At 32.9% G+C, this 24322-nt stretch overlaps 1 protein-coding gene across 1 annotated transcript; it reads right to left on the bottom strand.

Moving 5' to 3' along the window:
• Nucleotides 1-499: 499 nt before the first annotated feature.
• On the bottom strand, nt 500-11412 carry LOC127808043 (transcription factor VIP1). Its single transcript, XM_052346357.1, has 4 exons — nt 10762-11412; nt 10098-10230; nt 1838-1922; nt 500-1025 (listed from the first exon to the last, which is right to left on the bottom strand). The coding sequence occupies exons 1-4, from the start codon at nt 11298-11300 to the stop codon at nt 754-756; spliced, it is 1029 nt and encodes a 342-aa protein (XP_052202317.1). The 5' UTR covers nt 11301-11412; the 3' UTR covers nt 500-753.
• Nucleotides 11413-24322: the final 12910 nt, after the last annotated feature.

Genomic DNA, 24322 nt, shown 5'->3' with positions numbered 1-24322 from the left:
GATTTAATTTTTCTGAAAAACCTAACCTCCCATGGTTTGAGATGTAGAGAGTTTATCCAACATCTGCTAATCAAGCAAGGAATCATTTAGTCTGTCAAAAGAGGGCACGAGGCTCATGTCATTGATCTTGACACCAAGGGAGGAACACAATGGCCACCATTAATGGTGGATCTTGAATTCTTGCATCAAGACGAGATATTTCTAAGAAGATACCTGCAGACATTTCAGACCCACAAAATGCAGTTTTTATTGAATAGACAGGCAGGAAACTGACTCAATTTGCAGACCCTATTAGCCTGTAATGTGACTTTTGACTACATGCTGATGGAGAAAGAAGATTTTTTCAACAAAAAATTGATCAGCTTGGTCATATACTGATGATAGCCAACTGCAAGACTCAAAAGCTTCACATACCTAACAAGGACAACTCATTAATTAGCCAAAAGAAAAATACACTGCACTTTCTGATTTCAGTAGTTAAAGAATATAGCTGCTTCACTAAGATGATAAACTAGATCATTTCCAGATCAAGAACTTGAAATTTATTAAATACATTAGCCATCAACTCATTGGATGTTTCACAACGATCTAATAGGTCCATATAGCACGATTCTTATCCTAAGAGCACATACTATCTGTAACTTACATAAAGGGCAGATCACACTCTTTACAACCAGTACCTCAACACATTTGTATATACAAGAATGTGACCTTTATACCACTGAAGCATATGGTTAATGAATTTCTGGGATGCTACTGAACTCTCTGATTGAAATCCATGAAGCTAGGCCGAGATTGAGGACTTGGTGTCTGATTGTTAGTTGTTGATTGAGACACCTGAACCTGCTGCTGCTGCTGCTGCTGGGGCTGCCCAGATTGATTGGTATTGAAGTGTTGAAACATCTGGGGTTGGGAGCAGTATTGAGGAGGTAAAGCTCTGTTAAAAGGGTTTCCATTGGCAGCTTGGATCTGGCCGGCTGCTATCTTAAGCCGCTGCACTTCTTCCCTCAGAGCTTCGTTCAGAGCTGCAGCCAGTAGCAGAAAAATATAATTCCTTACTTCCTATAGATTCTATATGCTAACATGCAAAATTGGAGCAGATTTAATCAATGTTCCAAAAGTTCTATACAGAGTTATCATGAAATGACAGAATAAAACTTCTAATTCGTTTGTGAACATGCATTGATATACTTCGTTTCGTCTGTGCTATATAAACAGGACCATTCATGAATCTTGTTGGTTCAACTTTCTGTACCTAGAAAAGTTTCTTTCCCCCTTTGATTGATGAGTCCAAAATTGTAAAATATGAAATATCAATTTAAAGGTGTTCCCAACTCTGATGCATGGAAACACTGAAACAGAGCCATTTTGGGAACGTTTCCTGCCCCGAAGTGGCCAAAACACCAAAAAAAACATTTGGGCTGTTTCTGTAATTTTAGAAACGTTTCGGGACCATTTCACAATACTGAAAAAATGGGAAATGCATTTCTATTCCACTACCACGTTAGAAACAAAAGTTCCGTCTCTACTGTCCCGACAACCACGTTAAAGACAAAAGTAACTTGTGTTTATATTTACTTGAATAGATGATGAAATTTATGTTTATACTTGATTGAATAATTATTTTTTTTATAATTTTCTATATTAAAAATTATATTTGCAAAAGGCCCCTATATTTTTTTATTTACGCGTTTCCCTGTGTTTCCATTTTCTTTTCTTTTTTTTAAATGTCATTTCCCCATTTCCATTTTGTATCGTATCCGTTTCCATGCAACCTAGGTTTCCAAATGTCTAAAGAAGTTGCACAGATGCCCTTAAAAAGTTTAATAATGCATACCATCTCGAAGATGCGCCTGTTGTTCCATTGCCTGCAACCGCAGTTTGAGCTCTTTGTTCTCAGTAGTCAACCCAGAAGTGTCTCTCTGCATCACATGAAATGATAACCATAAGTTCATGTATATTAGTATTTTCCTCTACCTGTTCATGTTTCTCCAACCATGTGCAACATGGCAATAACTTTCATATGAGTGAACTCTGATTATAAATTCTTAATCAAGATATTAGAAGACATTCAGATATTTCTGAAATTAAGAAAATTAGGAAAACATCTGTGGGAGGAGAGAAATTAAATGTGGGGCATGTTCTTGAAGAAACACTAAGACAGGTTAAAGTCAGATGCTCAGTTTGCACTGCTTCATGAGACTGGATTTTAAAACATCAAATGGCTTATCAAGGATTGAATACTATGATTTCACCAATGAAGTTATTTCAGATAGAAAGTAAAAGCCAAGAATAACACAATGTCTCTTATCAACTTACAGCCCAGATATCAAAAGAAACTGAGAGGATTTAAGAAAGGACAATTGTTGAGTGATGAAATTTAACATTACCAAATTCTGTGTAATACCACCAGGATTGAGAAAATTTAGCTCCTAGCTGTTTCATTCATATACCCTTTTTAATTGAGTGAAGTTGGTTAGTAAACCAGGCTGCACCATGATACTTCAAAACATAAAGATCAAAAGATGAAAGCAACACGAAGGACTGCCCTAAACACTATGATGTATAGCTTAATGGCCAAGGAAAGATGGAAAAAAGGAAGGATGCCTCTTACAGGTTAAATTCAGGGGGGAAAGGACAAATTCCAGTTACTTGAGGTTATATGAATGATCAAACTTAGTTATGAGCCATCATATCTCTTATCAATTAACAAACTTTTCTTGCCTTTGACCTCTCCTTTTCACACCATTAACTCAAAACTTACTCTCCTACTTGGCCATCTCAACTTTGCTATTAATTTTTACCTTTTTTCTTTTTTTGTACTTCTAATTCAGAATGCAGAGTGCTAAATACCAAAACTCTCTTTTATCTACATATTTTAGTTTTTCTTTTTTTTCTTTGTAATAAAAAAAAATCTACTCAACAAAATTTATATATGCGTATATTAAGTCATACATTTCCACTTCTTTTATTGTAAGAGAAACACAAAACTTCTTGAGTAGGAGATAATGATCCTAATTGAACTCTACAAAATTTTCTGATTTACCTATTATGATTTGTTTCAGAGAAATCAATCTGAATTTTGCCAAAAGTCAAAAACGATCTCATGATTTCCACGTCAGATCTAATTAGAGTTGGACTCTAAATTCATGTTGCTTAATATGATGACTTTCTTGTTATTCTTATTCATATGTTTGTGGATCAAGTACTCATTTTCACTATATTAAAATCAATAGGAATAAGAAATATTGAAATAAATACGTGGATGGGAAAAATAAAAGCATATGAGGGGGGACTAGCAGTCGCATATTATAATATTTCAGAAAAACTACAGTTATAAAAGATTAAAAAGAAAATAGCCACAATTTAAGCAACCCGATCACCTTCTCTGACATCACTCTTCAACCCTGTCAGTGTCAGCCTTCTTTTTTTCTCTCTCTCTCACACACACTCTGCAATGAAGAATCAAAGATTGTTCCAAATGTGTTCTTTCTTGCTTTCATTTTCTCTATTTAGTGGAACAACTCAAGTTGATGCAATTTTCTATTTTTTCTTCTTTTTCATTCCTTAATGTTCTTTTATGATTCCTGTTTAGGTTTTCTTCTCTTTTGTCATCTAGCAGCTAGTTTATTTCTTGGTCATAATTGTCCACTAAATTACACCACTCTTATTCAAACCCTTTTTCTGTTTACTTTTTTCTCTTTTCTTTCCATGTATCATTTTTACAATCATAGCTTTCCTCACATTATATAAAGCTCTTTTTTTCCCTTTTATTTTATTTTTCAATCTCATACTAATCCTTCTCTCAATTTAACCCTGTTCCCCCCCCCCCCCCCCCCCCTTTTTTTTAAAACTACTACTATAGAGTGAAAAAAGCTGTATAGCAAAATTTGTCTTCTCCACCACATTTTCATTCTTTTTTATGAAATGAAAAACATTAACACAAAAACTTAAAATTCCATAATGCTTACATTTAAATGGTTAAACTGAAGGATGTTACACATAACATCAAGGTAGGATAGTTAAAAGCAGACAAGTGCATCTAGCATTTTATACAATAGTCAAAATCACTTTAAAGCTAAAAGGAAAGTTTTATTGAAAGTCATATGCCTCAAAATGTTGGGCAACTAAGCGCCAACTTGTCCAAAATAAGAACGCAACTGCAGTACAAATGTTATTGTAGATGTGCAGCCATACAGTAAATGATCAAATAAGAAATGACATCATATGTAATAAAGTTAGAATGTCACCTACTAGAGATAAGATGCATGAGTTACGATTAAGATGGATTGGACATGTGAGAAAAAGACCAATAGAAGTACCTATGAGATGAGTGAATGAAATGAAGAAAATTTGTAGCAAAAGAGAGAAGAATACCAAAGACAACTTGATGGGAAACCCTTAAATATAACATATGATATAATGGTCTTACAAAGGATTAGACCATGGATAAAGATGGTTTAGGTTCTAGAATTCACGCACACATGAATTGGCATAATTTTGGGCTCATGAACAAGCTCATTTAAGTGCTTGATTGTAGGCTACGTACGTTTATATTTGGGCTTGTTTACAATTGAGGAGTTTTTGGTCATATTATTTATGTTGAATTATTAATCGCCATCTCATCTAAAAGCTTAAGTTATAATCTTAAGCATCTAAAAGCTTAAGTTATAATCTTAAGTTTTACTCTCAATATGCCCCCTCATGTGCGACCAATGTTCATTACATAATTGGTCCAAACAAGTACAACAACATAAATAGTGGGCTCGTGAGGTTTGAATTTAAGACTTTTGCCTACTCTTGGGATTTATGTCCCCTCGGAAATGTCCCACACCATCGAGCCCCAACGGATGGCGCAAGAGGTAAATCAGAGAACTTGGTGGCCCTTTTGATCCCAGAGTAACACTCTAACTATGAAGAAGCAGGCTTCAAAGGGAGTCGCTAGGACCACCAAGCTATGCCCCTGGGGGCGACTTTTGCCTACTCTAATATCATGTTGAATTGTTAACGACCATCTTGTTTAAATGCTAAAGTTGTTAGAGATAAAAAAAAAAAGTTAACTTCATCTTTTATATTATTATTTTTACTCAATAATTTATATTATTAAATAATTAAATATATATTGAAATATACCATTTTATATGTTCCTTGTAAACAAGCTTGAAAATTGAGCTTAAAATTAAAGCTCATGAAAAAGTTTGTTTGAAGCTCGTTTAATATAAATGAATCGGACTCGACTTGAGCCTAAGCTCGCCAAATTTCTGAATAACCTTTATGGCCTTGGCTCGACTCAACTAGTTTGCAACCCTAAGCATTAATAAGAAAAGAGATTTGAAAAGACCTCTCATTCAAGACATAGTAAGATTGAAGTAAAAATATAGACTAATTTTCTTTGAGAAAAGAGACATAAATGTCTAAATTTTTCATAAGATGAAAAATGCTCATAGGAGATAATGAAACAAGCAAATTGAATGGAAGCGGTCTATAGATTAATAACAAGTGTGAAACTACTTCAAAAATAATTGATTTTTATACATGTCTTGAGGAAACTTAGAGGCTAATCCTTCCTAGTTTAGAGTTTAGATCCATATCCAAGGATAAGAGTGATAGGTTGTGATGTTGCATAAACACTGATAAATTAATAAAATTGATTATTTTGAAAAAAAAAGTTTCCTAAAAAATATATATTTATTTATAAATATGTATATAAAAAAAAATAGAATACCTAGTTTAATGGTCTAAACCCAACCCAAATTGACTAGAGTTAGGCACAAATAAAAATAGCACTTTAATCCACCTAGGCTTGGCCCCATTAGGTCTCTGCAGGCTCCCCTTGTTTCTTACAGAGAGAGAGAGAGAGAGAGAGGCTGAAGGTGTTGCTGATTGAGGCCCAAAGATTGAAGCCCAAACTTGAGATCAAAACCAAAGACCTGAACCATGACCCAATTTGTAACCCAAGACCAACATTCAACCCCTAAGCCCAAAAATTGGATCAAACTTACTCAAAATAGTTTTAGCCCAACCTGCTCAAACTGGGCTTGATTGATCTAAAGTTGACCCTTAAACCTAGACGAGAGGCTTGCTTAGCTTCATAAACAGAAAACAGGAAAATAATAATAAAAAAAAATAGAAACACGAAAAAATGCAATTGATAGGAAAACACACACACACACACAGCTTGTAAGCTAGTTTTTGAATCCAAAACGTGGAGCAGTTTAAGTTAGGCCTGTAAGTCATGACTTAGTGGTGCACTATTAGTCTACTAGAAAACTCTTAAAGACGCATTTCTTGGCCCTAATGAGTTCGAGATTACTTTCAACTAACACTTTTGAGTGAGAATCTATGATGTTTCAAGTGGTGCCAAAGAAAACCCAAGACCACTGCCGAGTAGGTATGGGTTAAGAGAGTGTTTGAGACAAACTTAGAGTCAAATTTTGAGATGTGAGATTTCTAGCCTGGCAAAGATAATAAAAGCAAAAGAAGATGAATTTGTCACCATCTAATCCCACATGAATGGTCCATTGAAGAAATCTTGGGTATACTAGTTAGTCTAATAAGTCCAGCAGTTTACCTTTAACTTGAACTTTTCGGGTGAGGACCTATGATATTACAAGTTGTCAGTCCTTCTGAATTTAGCAGGTTTTAAGGGCTCCAAAAGATCTAATGGTTGCATTTAACCTTTCTTTCATCACTGTTGGGAAATTGTGGGTGTTGAGGCCTTATAAGCAATTAAAGAATTTTTTATAATCGATTTCACAAAAAGTCTCAATGCTACTTTTATCACTTCAATTATTAAGAAATGAGTATGTAAAGAGCTTAAAGATTTTACAACTATTAACTTCATAAAGTCACAGCTAAGAATTTCTCAAAGAGCCAAGATCAGTAATCTACTTTGCAAGTTCTGATTAGCAATGCCATTTTGGCAAGCAGGCAAACTTTACGTGCAATTTTGGCGGCAAACAAATCTTTAGATACTAGACAGAAGGTGCATTCTAATTTTAACATGCAAGTTAAATAATGAGAAGGCTTGTGACCATGTTCATTGGAATTTTACTTCAGATTATGAATATCATGAGGATAACAAAAAGGTTACTTATTAGTTTGAGCAGTTTATGACAAGGAGATACTTCATCCCTATTCCTTTTTTAATGGTTCAAGAGGCATTTAGCCAATTGTTCCATAGAGCAGTGAGCTAGGTTGAATTAGTGGCTTTTGGGTGGGTGTGAAGTTGATTTGAATCTCACACCTTCTTTTGGCAGGTGAGACAATTATCTTTTATGACCTTTGTGAAAGAATCTTAAGTCATCTTTGCCTATTTAGGCCTTGTCTAGCCTTCAGATTCGTCTATCCAAAAGTGATATCATTCTTGTGGGAGAAATTAGTAATATTCATCTTTTAGCTAACATCATCGTTCCGAAGGGGTTGGTTTGACTTTGAAGTATTTGGGCTTACCTCTTGGCCACCCATCTTCAAACTCTAAAGCAGTTTGTGACTTAGTAATTTACTAGTGTGAATAGAGGCTAGCACTGTGGAAACGACAATATTTGTCAAAGGGTGGGAGGATTAACCTTATTAAGAGGACACTTTTGAATATCCCTACTTATATTTCATATCTTTATTTCCACTGGCCTCAGTGGAATCTAGATTAGAGACTTTGTGAAGGACAATTTAGGTGACACATTCAAGTTTCATTTAGTTAATTGGGGAAAGATTTGCCTACCTTAGTTGGGAGGTGATTTAGGAAAAATAAATGAAGCTTTTCTGCAAAGCTCTTTTGGAGAAGCAAATTTGGAGATTTACAAATGAAAATAACCTATAGTGGACAAAAGTTAATTAAATGAAGTATCATTCCCTTTGAGGAGTTGTTGTACAAGTTTGGCAAGGGAACCACATGGCATGGAGATATGGAAAGGCGCTATGAGAGTTTGAGATAATTCTTTAACTCCTTTCAGGAGATGGTCAGGTCAGATGAGGTTAGAATCCATTTCTGGCTAGGTTGTTGGTGTGGCTTCAGTACTTTGAGTAAATTCTTCTTTGATTTATTTCAGTTAGCTAGTAATAAACTGTCTTCCGTTACTTTTTCTCTTTTAGCTGGTAGCATTGTTCTGTCCATCTCTGCATCCATAGTTGGCTTTGACTGAATTCAAATCCACTTTTGTGTTATTTCAATATCTTCACTCATTCCAACTCAGAACAGGGGAGGACAAATAGGTCTGGGGTCCACTAAATAAGAACATTCTTGGTTCATTCCTTTTATGAGAATCTTTACGATGAAGTAGATTGAATTTTCCATGAAAATATATTTGGAATTCTAAAACCCCTTCCAAGGTGGTCTTTTTTTGTTTGGATATCCTCTCTTGCTGCATTTTCACAACTCATAATTTGAGGAAAAGAGGTTTCTTTGGTACAAACACTAACTTAGCAAGAATGATGAAGAATCAGTTGATCCTGACTTCTTAACTGTCCAATGGCTTGGGATGTTTAGAGTCTTTTCTTGGTGTCTGTTGGATAATGCAACAACCATAGTTTTGGATGCTTTATCTTGGATTCAAGTTTCTCTAGTGGTAGATTGAAAGAGTTTTGGTTTATTATTCCATTATGTATCATGTGGAATATTTTGAAAGAAAGAAATAAGAAAGATTCCAAAAATGTTGACACAACAATCACAATCACAAGCTTGAAAATTTTGACAATTCTCCTTCTTATCTGGGGGAAAAATTCCTGGTTTCCTTTTCCTTTAGGTTAGAAGGAATTTTTCTTATAGTCTTCCGTAAATTTCTTAGATGCTCTTGTTTTTTAACTAGTTTTGAGGTCCTTTCGCAAAGGGTAACCCTTCAAGGTTAAAATAATAATAACAAATATCTCCAACATCCAGGAAATTAAAGGTTATATGATGAATTTATGATGTACATGCCGACTTATGATAAGTGGAAGCATAAGTTGGACAACCATATAGAATATTGTTCCAACTGAGATCCTACTAATCCCTCCAGTGTTCCAGAGGAGGATCCTGATTTTGACAACCTCAAGTTAGAGTTTGAAAAAGAGAGAGAGCGCGCGTGAGAGAGAGAGAGAGAGAGAAAAAAAACAAAGTGAAGGCAGGAGGAAAGTGACATTTGATGACAGTCCCATGATGAATTTCAATGTACACATCAATTGATGTTGGTTTATAAATGAGTGATTATGTGGTAAGTTAGTAATTTGTGAGTTTAGACTATGCAGAGTATAACCAAAAGACAGGAAAATGAAATTAACAGACACTTCATGGTGTGCTATGTATGGATCCAGCATTAGAACTAATCAGATATGCCTAAAAAAATGCCTGACATACGTTCAAATATATCATATTATTTTAAAATTTATTTAGAAATGGATACTTATCAGAAAAAAGGGACCCATGCCAATTACTTAATAAACAAATGAAAGACATTGCAAGTTGACAACATAACTAGAGTGATAAAATAAAATAAAACAAATCTAGCGAATTACTTTTTTTATACTTCTAAAGCCCCAACTTTTCACATGGAAAAGAAAGCCAAACTCAAATTATTCATATGATACAACCAAAGCCCTTTACACCACATCATCCACCTTAACAAAAGCAAAACCAACCTACCTTCTCATTCCTTAAAAAGTTCCAAGAACCATTGCTAGATCTATTAGGCACAAATAACTAGTATAATGCATAAAATGCAATTGACTCTATGCTTATGCACCATTTAACACAAAAGTATTTCAAATATGCCAGCCAATCCAAAGTTGGAAATCTATTTATTCCAAGATCTAAAAATCTTCCATAATAACGTCCTCTTTGCATGTAAAAGAGTAAGACGACATAAAATAATATGGCATCAATTATGAGATTTGCCTTTCTAAAAGGTCAGATAGCCAACCTTCATTTTTCAACATGTTCATATAATATAAGAAGCACAAATTCCCTGCACCTATATCAATTCAACCACGAAATTCACCTATAATTTGCATAATTTATGCTTCAAATCATCAGTTAGGGTTTCTATTACACGGGATAGGTTAATTTATATATCCGCTGCAATTCTACATAAGGAATAGTTAAAGCAGGGCCAATAAGGCAATACCTGGAGCATTGTGACCTGTGCAGAGAGTGTGGTGGCTTCTGTCTGAAGGGTCTGTACTTTCCTCTCCAGCTCATTTGTGTACCTTATTTTTCTCTCCTTTGAGCGTGCAGCAGATTGTCGATTTGCGAGAATCCTGTAATTACCAAAAACAAATAAGGCCCAAATAAATCACCTTGCCTGTTTTAAAGCTACAGAATTTTATTCATAAACCTTTAATGGAACAGGAAATGTTCTTCAAAACATATACCGGGCCTCGAGAAGTAAGGAAGCAAAAGAAACGAAAACTTCAAATCAAGCTTAGCAAACCCAATCAAATGTCAATTCGTTGCAGTTTCATGAACTTTAAAACAGAACCAAGACGAAAGATGGTAGCAGTCCAGGTCTGATGTCGATTTCCCAAATTTTTCATGAAAAACATTGCAGCAGAAACCGAAGAACGAAAATTTTGGATTTTCTCTCTTTGTTTTCTTAGAAACCAAACAGAAAGAAGTGAATTCCAAGATTCATAAGAGAAAGCATGTTCTATCTACGGCTAAATTAACAGAAACTACAACATAAATTGATTAAAAGGAAGAAGAAAATGACTTGTCTATTCCACCCAAACCACTCACAAATTAAACCCCCTAACCACACAACCACACACACGCACACACGCACAGAGGACCTTTTAGCTCTCTTGGGGTCAATCAGAGCCAGCTCAGCGAGTCGATCAGGTCCCATGGCCTTCTTCATTCCGTCCAACAACGACGAGTCCGCCTCAAACGACGTTGTAGAGCCGTCCATCGAATTACTGTGCCTGTGACGACGATGAAGCTGTTGTTGCCCCCCCGACGGCGGCTTCCCGCCAAGCCTCTCAGCTTCGCCACCACCGGAGCTGAAGTCGAGCCCGTCGAAGAAGTCGGCGCCGACGGAAAAGCTCCTGAAGTGGAGAGTCGGCACTGACTTGGAGCTCTCGGCGTCCGGCTTGGTGGAATCGACGGCCATGGCGGCGTTGTTTTCGGTGTCGGAGGAAAGAGAGGGAACGTCGAGAGTGGCCAGGTCGAATTCCGATACGACGTCTTCCAGGAGGATGTCGTCCGGGAAGCGGAAGAACGTCTCCGACTGGGCCCGCCGGTGGTGCGCCCGCCGGTTCGGCGTGTCCGGCATCTGCTCGATGTCGGTCCTTCCCACCGCGATCGCCTTCCCGGCGAACTTCTGCTCCATCTTCCCGGCGGCGAAATTCGTATGCGCTGCAATGATTAGTACCCCGAATGAGAGAGAGAGAGAGAGAGAGAGAAGAGGGAGGCAGGGAGGGGGACAAGTAACCTGTCCGGTAGAGAGCGTCTTTGCTGTAAGAAAAGAGGGTATTAGTGAAAACGACATGTACGGCGTCGGGTCAAAGTGTAAATAACAAAAGAATCTGGGACCCGCTAACTTTGTCTTCGGAACCACCATGTGGCGGTTGCGTAGTCTTCCTTAGAAAAAATGCTCAATACATTTTAATCACATTTGTTTATATTTTTAAATTGCGAATACATAATAATATTAAGTAACTTTTAATAAATTAAAAATAAAAATATAATACAATGGTTGAATTCAACAATTTTTATACTAATTCAAATTCATAATTTAATAATTATTATTAATCTCTTAACTTAATTTATAATAATACGATAAATGAAGATATAATTAATTTATAATAATATGATATCATAATTATAAATAATATATATTCCTTTTGGGCCTGCGAGTTGTGTCCTGCATCTTTGGTCAAACCCAAGAAAACCCCACGGGAAGACAGATGTGCAAAGCAAGGTGGCCCAACTATACTTTCAGACATCATCCTTTGGCTTTGGTGAGGTACGCCCTGTTTGTTTCCTGGGAAAACATTTTCTCGCAAAATCTATCTCCCAACAGGGAAGTAAAATAATATTCCACGAGCGCTTCATTATGTGCCACCAAAGCAACAATAACTCACCAATCTGACTTCTTTGTAAGTTGTTTTTGGATTCACGTGATCCTCTCCTTTTGTGTAGCAGCAACCAACACTTATTAAATTAAATGAATCTTTGACATTTGCCTCCAAATAAGATTATTACAAATAAAATAAAGTCTAAATTCTCATCTTAATTTTTTTTATATAAATAAAGGCTTTGGGCATAAAAATGTCCCAGAATTTTGTTAGTTTAGTTGCGTGCAGGCATAGGCCCAATGCGGGCCATGACCCTTCATTAATTTGGCCCATGCTGAGGCTGTCCAAAATCTACAAACTCTCCTATGTCCCACATTCATTTCCTCTTTCATTCAAGCGTCCGTCCTCAGTCGTTGTCCACCCCTCTGCGCCTTGCCCTTCATAATTAAATAAATTATATTAATTTTTAATATATTTATATTATTTTTTTTCTTTAATAAATTTCGCCCTCACTGAAAATATTTTCTAGCTCCGCCCCTGGTTGCGTGGTACTTCAAACTCATCTATTGCATCTCTTTACTGCCTAATTTTACAATAATTAGACACCTTTATGTTCATATGAGTGCACACATTATATGAGCAAATTTGAATATATATATTTATGTTTGTGTTTGTAAACATTAGGCATATTATGTTGTTCATGTTGGGTAAGGATGGATTTGGTAGTGAGCTACCTTGAACTGAAACCAGGGCAATCCATAACAAAATTTATATTTGTAATGTAATTTTTTTAATTTTTTAATAATAATTCAACCTAAATTTAGTTCAGTCTACCTCCAATTTTGTCCAACTCACCTACTTGGATCTGCCTCTAGTATTAGGCAACATAATACTACTGGTTGATACGGACTTGCAAGGGTCCCACCCCTGTGAGACCCATGCCCTATTCTCAATTTGTTTGTGTTGAGTAAATAGTATCTTGTAAGTAACATAATATTTTTGTTATATATATATGCATATATATGTATCTAAAGATATTGGTGTAAAATATTTTATTTGTAAAAACATTTTTTAATTTTTTTGGCCAAACATTGGAAAATAGAAATTTATTTTTAAGAAAAACATTTAAAATTCAAACAAACAGAGAATTAATCATATTATTTGATTATATAATAATAATAATTTAAAACATTTAAATTAGAGTTTAATTCGATCCTAATTTTAGACGGAAACAAATAGTTAAATTTAAACTAATAGCTAACTAAATAATCATTTTAAATTACAAAATTGAAAACAATATAATTTAAAATATATGTATCAAATGAAAACAAAAAGGTTTAAAGCATAAAATGCCCTTTAACTTTTGCTATTTTGGTTGTTTGTTATCCTTAACTCAGATTTTGACTCATTGTGTCCCTCAATTATCTAATTTTATAATAATTAAACATTCATTTATCTGCATGACTGCACGCATTGTATGACTATAAAGAATGGTGTTTAATTATTACAAAATTAGATAGTTGAAGGGCACAAAAAATTAAAATAAGAGTTAACGGTGTCACATAGCTAAAATGACAAAGTTCATAAGTATTTTTGTGCTTTAAACAAAAAATAAATAAAAAACATTTACATTGTAAAATTATTAACTAAAAAACAATGATATGCGGACAAAAATTTTATGTGAATTTATATGACTCGTAACAACTACGTACCAAGAGAAAAAATAGTGATCAAAATGATTTGTAATTATAAAAAATACTATTGTTACATATATTTTAATTATTATATAAAAACATCATTTCCGAGATGTTATTAATTATGGGCCCAAATCTAAATTAGGGGTGGCCGCGATCACCATCTTTCATGTGGGCATGTGTCTTAGGTAGGAGGCCGAGGCACAATATGCCAATTGAAACCATCTCTAAGCTCTTCAAACCCAGTCACTGTCTTAGGTGACCTTCCAACGCCACCTTGGTGGGTGGCCCAAACCCAAAGGAAGCGGAGAAAGGAATCACTTCTCTTCTTCAGATGACTTGTAATTATAAAAATACTATTGTTGCATTCTATTTGTACAAAAAAAAAAAAATATAAAAACATATAGTGAATAATTTTATGATACATTAAAGTTATCGGGATATCAAATTCAAAGGCATCAACATGAAACCTTGTGGTCACATGCTATTGTCATTATGGAATAAGAAAGATTAATTTAATGCAAAAGAGGTCGTTGTAGACATGCATTAGAACGAGTTTTCAATGCTTGAAAAAGAGAATATGTGAGAAAGACTTTTTTTGGTATTTTGTTTATTTTCGTATTTAAGTGGACCCCGATTTTAGTGCATATATTTAGGGAAAATCTTTTAGGGCAAAAATATTTGGTGTATATTTGGTTATGGCTATTTCAAGTTTCAAGATCAACTAACACATAGTTAATTTGAATGGTGTAGTGACTTAAGCATATCAGATGCCCTATTTTAGGACACCTCAGTCTCAAACTCTAATCAAAATGGGCTTTAGATTAAATTTTCAGTGAAGTGTAAGCCTGTGAGGGTGGAGATGAATGTTGAATGGGCCCAGTCCATGGTAATTAACCAGAATAGCAACCCAGCCCAAGTCTAGAATTTGGTGGCCCATTAAGGTTGTTGGACCGTGGTGGCCATTTAGGCCTTAACAAACCAAGTTTACTGTTTTTTTTTTTTTAACATCATAGTACAATATATATCTCATGAATTGAATCAAAATAATTTAAATAAAGTATTAAAGTATAGCTCGGTGAAATTTAATAACACAAATCAATTATCAACAACTAAAAAAAATTTTAAAAACACCTTCACAAAATATGATTCGAACTCAAGATCTAAAATATTGAGCGTAATTTCATCGATTATCACAGTAATGATAATGGTAGCAGTTCTAATTAAGGACATCATATTTTCTGTTTTAGGTCATTTTCTCAAATTGGGGTCATATTAATTTAGGAATTAATAAATCTTTTATTGAACTCTTCAACTCTTATGTTACTTAAACTATACATGCCCGGCCAAAAAATTTCAAACACTTCCTTTTGAAGGATAGAAAAGAAAGGTGTATGGAGACAAAAACAAGAATGGGCAAGCATTATGTATTGCCAAATGTGTGGATAGAGCAGACACCCATTTAGGGAAATGGAAGACAAGACATGATATTTATTTAGGTCATGGACTGGTAGCATTGCTTCCAATTTTTAAGATTGATGGCATGCTTCCCAAATCAGATGCCTGACCGACTGAGAGTAAGGCCACTTCCAAAATGGGTCCTCATCACCATTCACTAGTCATCACTAGCTAATAATATCTGCCACAATATTGATATACATTTTCTTTCTTACAATTATATTTGGGAACAGAGATGTGTTGCCAAATGTTAGTGATAAGAGTAATTTATATTTTATGGCTATTATTTTTCTTAATTAGAAGATTTTTTTTAGATAAATATTAAGATCGTTATAAATAGAATTAGGTGGTGGTAGCATCTCATTGGCTTGGGGCATAAAAAATTTCCAATAATATAGTGCTTAAGATACACAAAATAATTTTTGAAAGAGTTTAAGTCAGACTTAGAAAAGTTATCGTATATAGTTGGAGTCTAGTTAACGTGTATTTTTGAAATAAACCCCATATTTTTTACTAGAATTTTAATGGCAAAGGGGGTAACTTTTCTTCCATTTTCTCTATGATCTCCTCTTAAACCTTCACCAACTCTCTAGCCTTCTCTTTTCCTTTAGGCCTTGTTTTCAGCCCCTACCTATCATTCTTGGCACTTTAGAGTAATCTCTTTCCTCATTATTCTTGTTTATTTTCAAATCAACAACTAACTTCCTTGTGAATTCTGGCACAATAATTAATTTGGTGTAATTTTTAGCCTTTTGGTTTGTTGAGTTCTTCCAGACTAAACAAAGGGTGTTTTCTTCTTCATCAAAGGCTTCTAAGTATTCATGGTTAATAACATAGTCTTATCCTCAAACTCCAACCTTAGTGATATAATAGGGCTCAGGTCCCTCATAGTTTGGCCAAGATTTGATATTTCATTAAAATTTTCAACTTCTAAAATGACATTCCTTTTGGTATATCATCATTCCTTGGCACATTAACCTCTCGAAAACAACCTCCTTTATTGGTGACTTGGTGTGCGTGCCAAACCATGGATAGGATCTCCAATGCGTTCAAACAAGCTTTTAGTGCTCACGTTTTGGCCTTGCTCATCATTCTCTTATGAAAACTCTGCAGGTGTCACATCTTCAATAGTTAAGGGTTTTTAGTAAGCAATCTCCCTTCTCTAAACTCACCACGTGTTGTTTCCCATCCTTTTCAACCTTTCACTCCATCAACATTGCAGAAATTTACATTTCAAGATAAAGTTACTAATAAGATTAATATACAATCGCCACACAAAAATCTATATGTGAACTCAACTCTAAATATTTCTTAGGGTTTGAATATTGATTGTAGATAAGACAATTATAAATTTCTTACCAATAGGCCAATTGAGAGTCTATTTAAAAATGTGCCAATTTGGGTATTTTCATTTCATTTCAAAAAATTGAAAACAAAAGACATGATGGTGTTACCATTTTGTAAAAATGGCAAAGGTAGAAATTATTCAACATAACTATATATGCCCTCTTTTTGTTTCCAATCCATTCCATTTTGATGGGGAAAAGAAAAATATGAAACCCTTTTCCTTGAGCTTAAACCCCTGTTGGAATAAGCTCTTTGTCAACCACCATCGTGGAGATCTAAAAGGTTCCCTTTTACATTAATGACCCAGCTTCAAGCGATCAACTTCAAATACCACCATCAATGACCTTACCTCTTTGTTTCATCTTTGGCATTTTATCCATTTCTACTTTTTTTTCTTCTTCCTCTTCTTATTTGACTCAAACGCAAAGTAATAAATAAAGTCAATCAAACTTTTGTTATTTTGCCTTTATTATGATTTTGATGATGAAAAATAATATTATTTTTATGATAAAAATATTTTATAAATAGTTCTATACTTTATGCTCTTAAATTATTTTATAAGTTCTATAAGCACCAATCATAAAATTCAATTTCATCCTTAGTCAAAAATCTTATGTTTAATATTCTTCATGGCAATTGATTTGGAAAAATAAGTTTTATTTGTCAAAAGAATATTTGATATATCAAAATTGGTCGTATTGCATTTGAATCTCAAATCCACGTTTGAATTTTGAAGGCCAACATGTTAACCATTTTTGAAAAAGAGTCAATTGTTTTTGAAAACGGTCAACTGTTTTTCAAAAGAAGTCGATTATTTTCTCTTAAAGTGTTGACCGTTTTTTAAGCATGTCAAGCATTTTTATGCAAGCTCTAGGCTGTATGCGGTCGATCGTTTTTGCATCATTTTCGGTCAACCGTTTTTGGACTCAGTCGACCATTTCTTATATACTATCAACCATTTTTGTTTCTAACAGCTAGTTTTGCAGGTTCCAACGATCACAAACGACTAGTTTTGCTTTATACTTTTGTGTAACCTATAAATACACAGCCAAATGGAGAACTTGATAAGACTAATGGATGAGAATGAGTTGATTTAAACTTACAAAATATATTCATCTTCTCCATATATAGTGATTATGCTTCCATTTTCTCTCAAAAGGCTTTGTTATTATTTGTATCATTTGTTCAATGTTTTGTCTTTTTATTTGAGAGATTATTGTAACTAAAATAATTATTTTTTAGATTCATTATTCATTTTATCATTCTTGTATTTCCTAACTTGTGTAGTTAGATGGCCTACTTGTGTATAAGTAAGAGGTTTGAATTTCCTAAATTGTTGCTAGAAGGCCTACTTGTCTAAGTAGGAGCCTTGTAATTCCTAATGATTTATCCTAGAGGGCCTACTGGGTTTGATAAAAGCTTTTAGTGAATTGTTTAAAAATCTTTAATAAAGAGTTAAGATAGTGGATTAGAGTTGGTTTAGCTGAACTACTATAAATCTTTATGTTCTTTATATCTCTTGCTTTACTTTCTTCAAGATTTTGAGATTTTATATTTTCGCTTTTAACTCACTAAAACCTCATTTTTAGTAAAAGATTTTCAAACTTTAAGTAAATTTTTATCACCCAATTCACCCCCCTTGGGTGTGTGTGGTGGCATACATTATGCTAAACCAAACCTAACAACTTTGATTCTCCCCCCTCGCCTTCCCCCTCTCTATATACCCACATTGCTAGATAAATTTGGGTTTAGTGACACTAGCTTGTCTACCACAACCTAGATCTAAGGTAGAGAAGAAAAGATGATGATGATGGTGAAGAGTTGCATTTTCTAACATTTTTGCTAAATTTACGTTTTTGAATTTTTTGTAGGTAAGAACTAATGTTTTAAAAACAAGATTAGGGTATCAAACTAGAATGTAGAGAGATTTACCATTCAATGATCAAATTGGGATCAACTAGTATGTATTCTTATAAAATAAAGTAAATATATATTGCTTAAAATAGTGAAATAAAATTTTTAAAAATAAAATCTATCACATAAGGGTAATAGATTTAAAAGTGTATTAAGTGGCATTAATTATCCTATAATTAAAAAAATTTAAAATAATATTAATACAAATTTATGATGAAAGTAAAATAAAACTCATGATAAAATATTTAAACAATAACAAATGTATCTTGCTTTCATACAAGATATATATTTATTATGTATTATTTTTAACATTCAAACAATTCTATTGGTTGATTAATTGATTCAAAATACGATACATTTATCATTAATCAAGAGAATTATTTAGATGTTGAATACATGCATTGCATCTTGTATGAAAATAAGATAGGTTTATTATTGTTTGTCCATTGCATGTAGTATTACTCTTAAATTATAAATAAAAAATTAAAAAAAAATTATCTATATATTATCAAAATGATAGATTGTGAGTGATGTACCCTAATACTAGATCTAGATGGCATTTAAATGAGTATTTTGATATGTTCTTATACATAATAAAATGATAGTCTATTTTCATTTATAACTCTTAATTTTGTATGAATAAATCCTTAGATTTTTTGTTAAAGATCTCATTATTAAGAATACGTGGATGAGATTTTTAAGTATTAGAAATCTTAAATTGTTTCTGGTCCTTAACTTTCTTAAATGGAGACTTTAATCAAGCGAGTACGAATTAACACAAATGTTTACTATTTTGATTAGTATAAGATATTAATGATAAATAGTGGTGAGTTACATACAACAAAGTGTGAGACGCTTATAGTAAATGAGGGTGCATGGTTGTTGGTTGCACAAAGCATCAAATGTGATGTTAATAACAAATCATATGGTTAAGAGAATTAATAATTTTTTATTAGTTAATTACAATTGTGTAACTGATCTTCCAACTTGAAACAACATGATTGTCTTGTGTATTGGTATGTGAGATTTGTTGGTAATGTGAACTTACCCAATTGCAAGGTGTGTGGTCTCATTTAACTAGTATATGAAGGTAGGTGTCCATTACCTTCGATGTGAGGTGAATGTCGTATGCAATAATCTGTTGGTTTGTGATGAGATAAGTCCTTGGCCAAGGCATGAATGATTGAAAATGAATTTTCAATGTGTCATTTCATCACACCAATTGAGATTTATCGTATATAGTACTAGTAAGTTAGCTAGTGAGTTTGATTAGTCCATAGATCTTGCTCAGTCAGGACGTTAGTAATGGAATGATTTGAATTACATGATAATTGATATGTTGCTAGATGTCATTTTGATTATCTTGATATCTTAATGACCAAAATAAGAATTTTGGAGTTTGTATTATGTTTTCGATGCCATTAAGAGTTAAAAGAAAGTCTAATTATCATTAAGAGTTAATGATATATATATATATATATAATTGAGTAAGGGTCTCATAGCAGGAAACACCAAATTGTTGACTCATTTCATAAGCTATTGACAGTTTTTCAAAAATTAAAAACTATCAACCCTGGATGCATATTGTCAATACTTTTTGTTTGACAAATTGTTCGTGGAATTAAATATCATTTTCAGTTATATTTTCTCGAAAATTGACAATAGAATCAAACACAATAAATTATATTTTCGTTTTTCCAATTGAAAATGAACACAACACAAAATATTGAAAGCCAACGCTCAAAACACACAGACACAGAGAAATCACAACATTTGTTTTTAATATTATTCTTAAAATCACAACATTTTCAAACTCACTAACAATTTGCCAATACAAATGTTTACTACTTTGTATTATGAGATCCTAATAATAAATGTTTACTACTTTGATTATGTTATGATCCTAATAACAATCACAACATTTGTTTGTATTATGTTCACAACATTTGTATTATTCTTAATACAAATGTTTACTACTTTGATTAATATGAGATCCTAATAATAAATGGTCAAAAATTGACAATAAAATCAAATACAATAAATTCTATTTTCGTTTTTCCAATTGAAAATGAACACAACACAAAATATTGAAAGCCAACACTCAAAACACACAGACACAGAGAAACCACAACATTTTCAAACCACCCCTAATATATATAAGATTACTCCCTTAATTATAATACAGAAAAGGAACAGCACTAGCTAGATATATATACTTGCTAAAGAAGATGAACACCAATCATATACATGTACTGTTGAAGTGGAAGCCTTCAACCTCCAATACATATAGTAGTGGAATTAAAGTTGAAAAAGAAAGGAGGCTTAAAGGGAGGGGAGGGAACCCCAACTAACAATTGCATTTTTTTTAGTTGAATAAGATAATAAGTGTGGTGGTTTTCGTGTGGAATGCACACTCCCCTCCATTTACTAACATTATCTCTCCCATAGTCCTCCTCTTTCCCTCTTCCCTCACTGCGTAACTAGTGCTCTCCTCTTCAGCAATCCATTCTTCTCAATTTTCTATAAAAACTAGGCCCCATGCATGCATCATGCATGGCTCCCCAAGCCCCTATATATATTTTTTCATTAGAGATAATGATATTATAAAATAATGCGACTCAGTAATGAATATATGGATGACTAGCTATATATGTATGGAACCCACTAGGTAGGGATTCTTACTGGAGCCATGGTCGAGATCCAGCTAGCTATTTGATCCCTGTAATTCATCAATGATGATTAATTTTTTTAGGTTTTCTGTTGAAAATATCACTAATAGAAACATTATGCTAGCTGGTCTAAAAATTTTATGAAAGACATCGTTTTTCATTCTGCCATGCATGCCAGACAGGAAAGGAAAATGAAGCTTATCAAACACGACCCACAAAATGACTCTATAATTATATATTGAGGAATTTATTAACTTTAGATCATTATATATACACAGATATGTCTAGACCATATATATTGTGCTTGCCCCTTTCCCTAAAGGCCGTTCTTACATAAAGGGTTAAGAAGAGACATTGACTAGGTTTGAATATCTGTTTCCATTTCCTTTTGACTCCACATATCTGGATAAGATAAGATTTTATAAATCAACACAAATCTTGTTTAATTATATGAAGCAAAGTTCACTGATGTGAACTCAACTGCCTCAAATTCTTTAGACAAATTAAAATTCATTATGAAGTTAATTTTCAAGTATTTTCATCATATATATTGTATTACTCTAGGGAGGAGGAAGAGGGGTGGATCTAACCCACCATCTACCAGGCGGTCTTAAAGAATATTATTTGGGGTCTTAGTCAAGAGTTAATTTAGTGGTGTTTTAATAATATAAATAAATATTAAAAATTATCTAGTTTTTATTTTGTTTGTTTTTTGAGATCCAAAATCACTAATTTAATTTTTGTATATATTCAACTCTAAAAAATAATTTATTTTTCAGTTGACAATATAAATAAGAAAAAAAGATTTGAAAATGTAAAAATTGAATAAGCACAAAATGTGAAGAGTTTATAGCTAGATCATGTAAATTAAAAATTAATTGATTTACTTTTTTTTTTCTTTAATGTTTAGATTAGTGCAGATTTTTCATATAAAATTTTCGTTGTTCAAAAAATCATTTTATCAAATTGTCTTTCTAAAATAATGTTATTTTTTGTCTTTTTTTCTATTATGTTACTAGTTCACACTCCATTGTTCATTGTCTAACATTAAAAAATGATATGTAAACTTAAAAAGTTGGAGGCCTCTTTGTCTAAATAACATCTTACTATACATTGTTTACTATTGAAAAATGATCCGTAGATTTGGAGAGTTAGAATGCCTCCTCATTCAAATAAAATAACAAAATAAATAAAATATAAATTTAAAATAATCCATCACAAAATAAAATTAATAATTTTACATCTCAAAATATATAAAAATAACCTTTAATTAATTATTAATTTTGAACCCTTTCTTCTTAGGGGCCTAGACATAGACCTTACTGGCCTATGCCTTGAGTGGGCCTCCATCCACTAAACTACCTATCCCTATAATACCTAACATTTAAAGATTGTACTAACATGAGAAAATATACATAAACTACAAGAGTTTTAGCTAACAAACTAAATAACACCACCACAATAAAGAGTATCAAAACCCCAAAATGTATTAAGAGCGAAACAACAATCCCAAATACAATATTGTTCCAATTTGGGGTTTTTACTTATTTGGTTGTAGGAGTCTCTCACACTCGAAACATACAATTATATTAACTTTGTTATATCTCATACATTACTAGCGTAGTCTATTCACAATCGACGAGGAAAACTCTAGTGAGATAATTAGTTCTTCTATGTTTATCTCTATTTTTTATCTAAAATCGTATTAAGTATTATCTCAAAAATTCTATAATAAGAATCTAATATTAAGACCTATAATTAAATGTTTTGAAAGAAAATTGAGATTAGTTAGTTGGGTGTATATATATGGCAGAGAGAGTACGTATTTCCGTAAAAGAGTGAAACTACTACTACTACTACTACTACTACTACTTTATGGTACGTAATGGTCTAAAGATAGGCATGAAAACGTCTTCATTCTTCAACAGCTTCCTTGTTTTCTTTCGCTTTCTTCTACAGTGCCATGCTTCAGACTTCAGTTATGATGTTTCTAGCTATATATATATATATATATATATATAGTATGGTATAACTGCCTAAACAATACGACTCATATCTAATCCCTATGAGAATAAATATTCAGTTTTTGTTTTTGTTTTTGTTTTTTTTTTCTCCAATTACAGACCAGTGGAGTATTCTAGCTGTACTAATACTGCAAATAGTCATGTAATTTGATCAATCTTAGGCTTGGCTTCTTCTTTGTAGGCCATTAACGAGACGTTTTGAAAATTTGGAATGTCACACGACTTTTTTAATAAGGTATGGAGATATTTTTATGATTTTTTCTTTTAAACAATGTTTTAAAACATGAGGTTACATGCATTATGTTTGGTAAAACACCAAACATTGAATTAATTTTGCCATGAATAGAATGAACCCACTTAACTATCCCATGTCATTAGAACATGATATATAATTACATGCATTATGTTTGGTACCACTACTGATTCTTGACTTTTTGATGTCTACAAAATTTTGGGTAAATTTCATATACAGTTTTATGATTTGACCCATTTTTAAGAACACTCTATATATATACCTTAAAATTGCTAGCTAGGTCCTAGAAGGTTCTATATTTTCAATTATTTTCAAACGCACCATCTCCATCAATTTTTAAAATTAATGTCGTCGATTCTGATTCAAAACGATGTAGTTTTGATTTAATATCCTTACTTAAATTATATAGAATTAGATTTATTAATTGAATCAAAATTACGATAGTTTGAATAAAAAGTGACGATATGTTAGTTGTTAAAACAAACTGAGATGGTGTGTTTTAAAATAATTAAAAGCATACAAACGTCTAGAGATAATTTTAGATCACACAGCAAAAATACCCTTAAAAATAATGTATCAAACCAAAAAACAAAAATCTATGAAATATACCCAAAATTTGTTCATAGTGTGGAAGCATAACCTCTTAATTATGGTATTAGAGATTTTTCTTTAATATTCATGTCACATACTCCCTCTTATGTGGTACGTGAGAAATAATTTCAAAAATAATTGTTAGGTTAATACATGAATTCACGAGTATATATCATTTTAAATATCTAAATTAAGTATTGAAATATTCTTATATAAAATAATATTGATTCCAGCATATACATATATATATATATAAATAATTTTTTGTTTCCCACAAGTGTAGTGGCCACTCCCCTCTGCCTCCACTACTCTATACATTAGTATTGATTAATCCAATCCCCAGTCTATAAATACCCTTCACTCTGCAACGGCGTGTGTCCACCA

Source organism: Diospyros lotus, chromosome 8, assembly GCF_014633365.1.
Source record: "Diospyros lotus cultivar Yz01 chromosome 8, ASM1463336v1, whole genome shotgun sequence".
In the NCBI taxonomy this organism is placed as follows: domain Eukaryota; kingdom Viridiplantae; phylum Streptophyta; class Magnoliopsida; order Ericales; family Ebenaceae; genus Diospyros; species Diospyros lotus.
The sequence above is the reverse complement of the archived record's forward strand: the minus strand, read 5'-3'. Positions and strand labels throughout refer to the sequence as shown.

What these genes read in the sequence shown, in the direction of transcription:
- LOC127808043 (XM_052346357.1), bottom strand. Translation starts at nt 11,300, where the DNA reads ATGGAGCAGAAGTTCGCCGGGAAGGCGATCGCGGTGGGAAGGACCGAC. An exon ending in GACCCCAAGAGAGCTAAAAG is followed by an intron (nt 10,231 to 10,761) that starts GTCCTCTGTGCG and finishes TGGTAATTACAG; the next exon opens with GATTCTCGCAAATCGACAAT. An exon ending in ACAGGCGCATCTTCGAGATG is followed by an intron (nt 1,026 to 1,837) that starts GTATGCATTATT and finishes TACTGGCTGCAG; the next exon opens with CTCTGAACGAAGCTCTGAGG.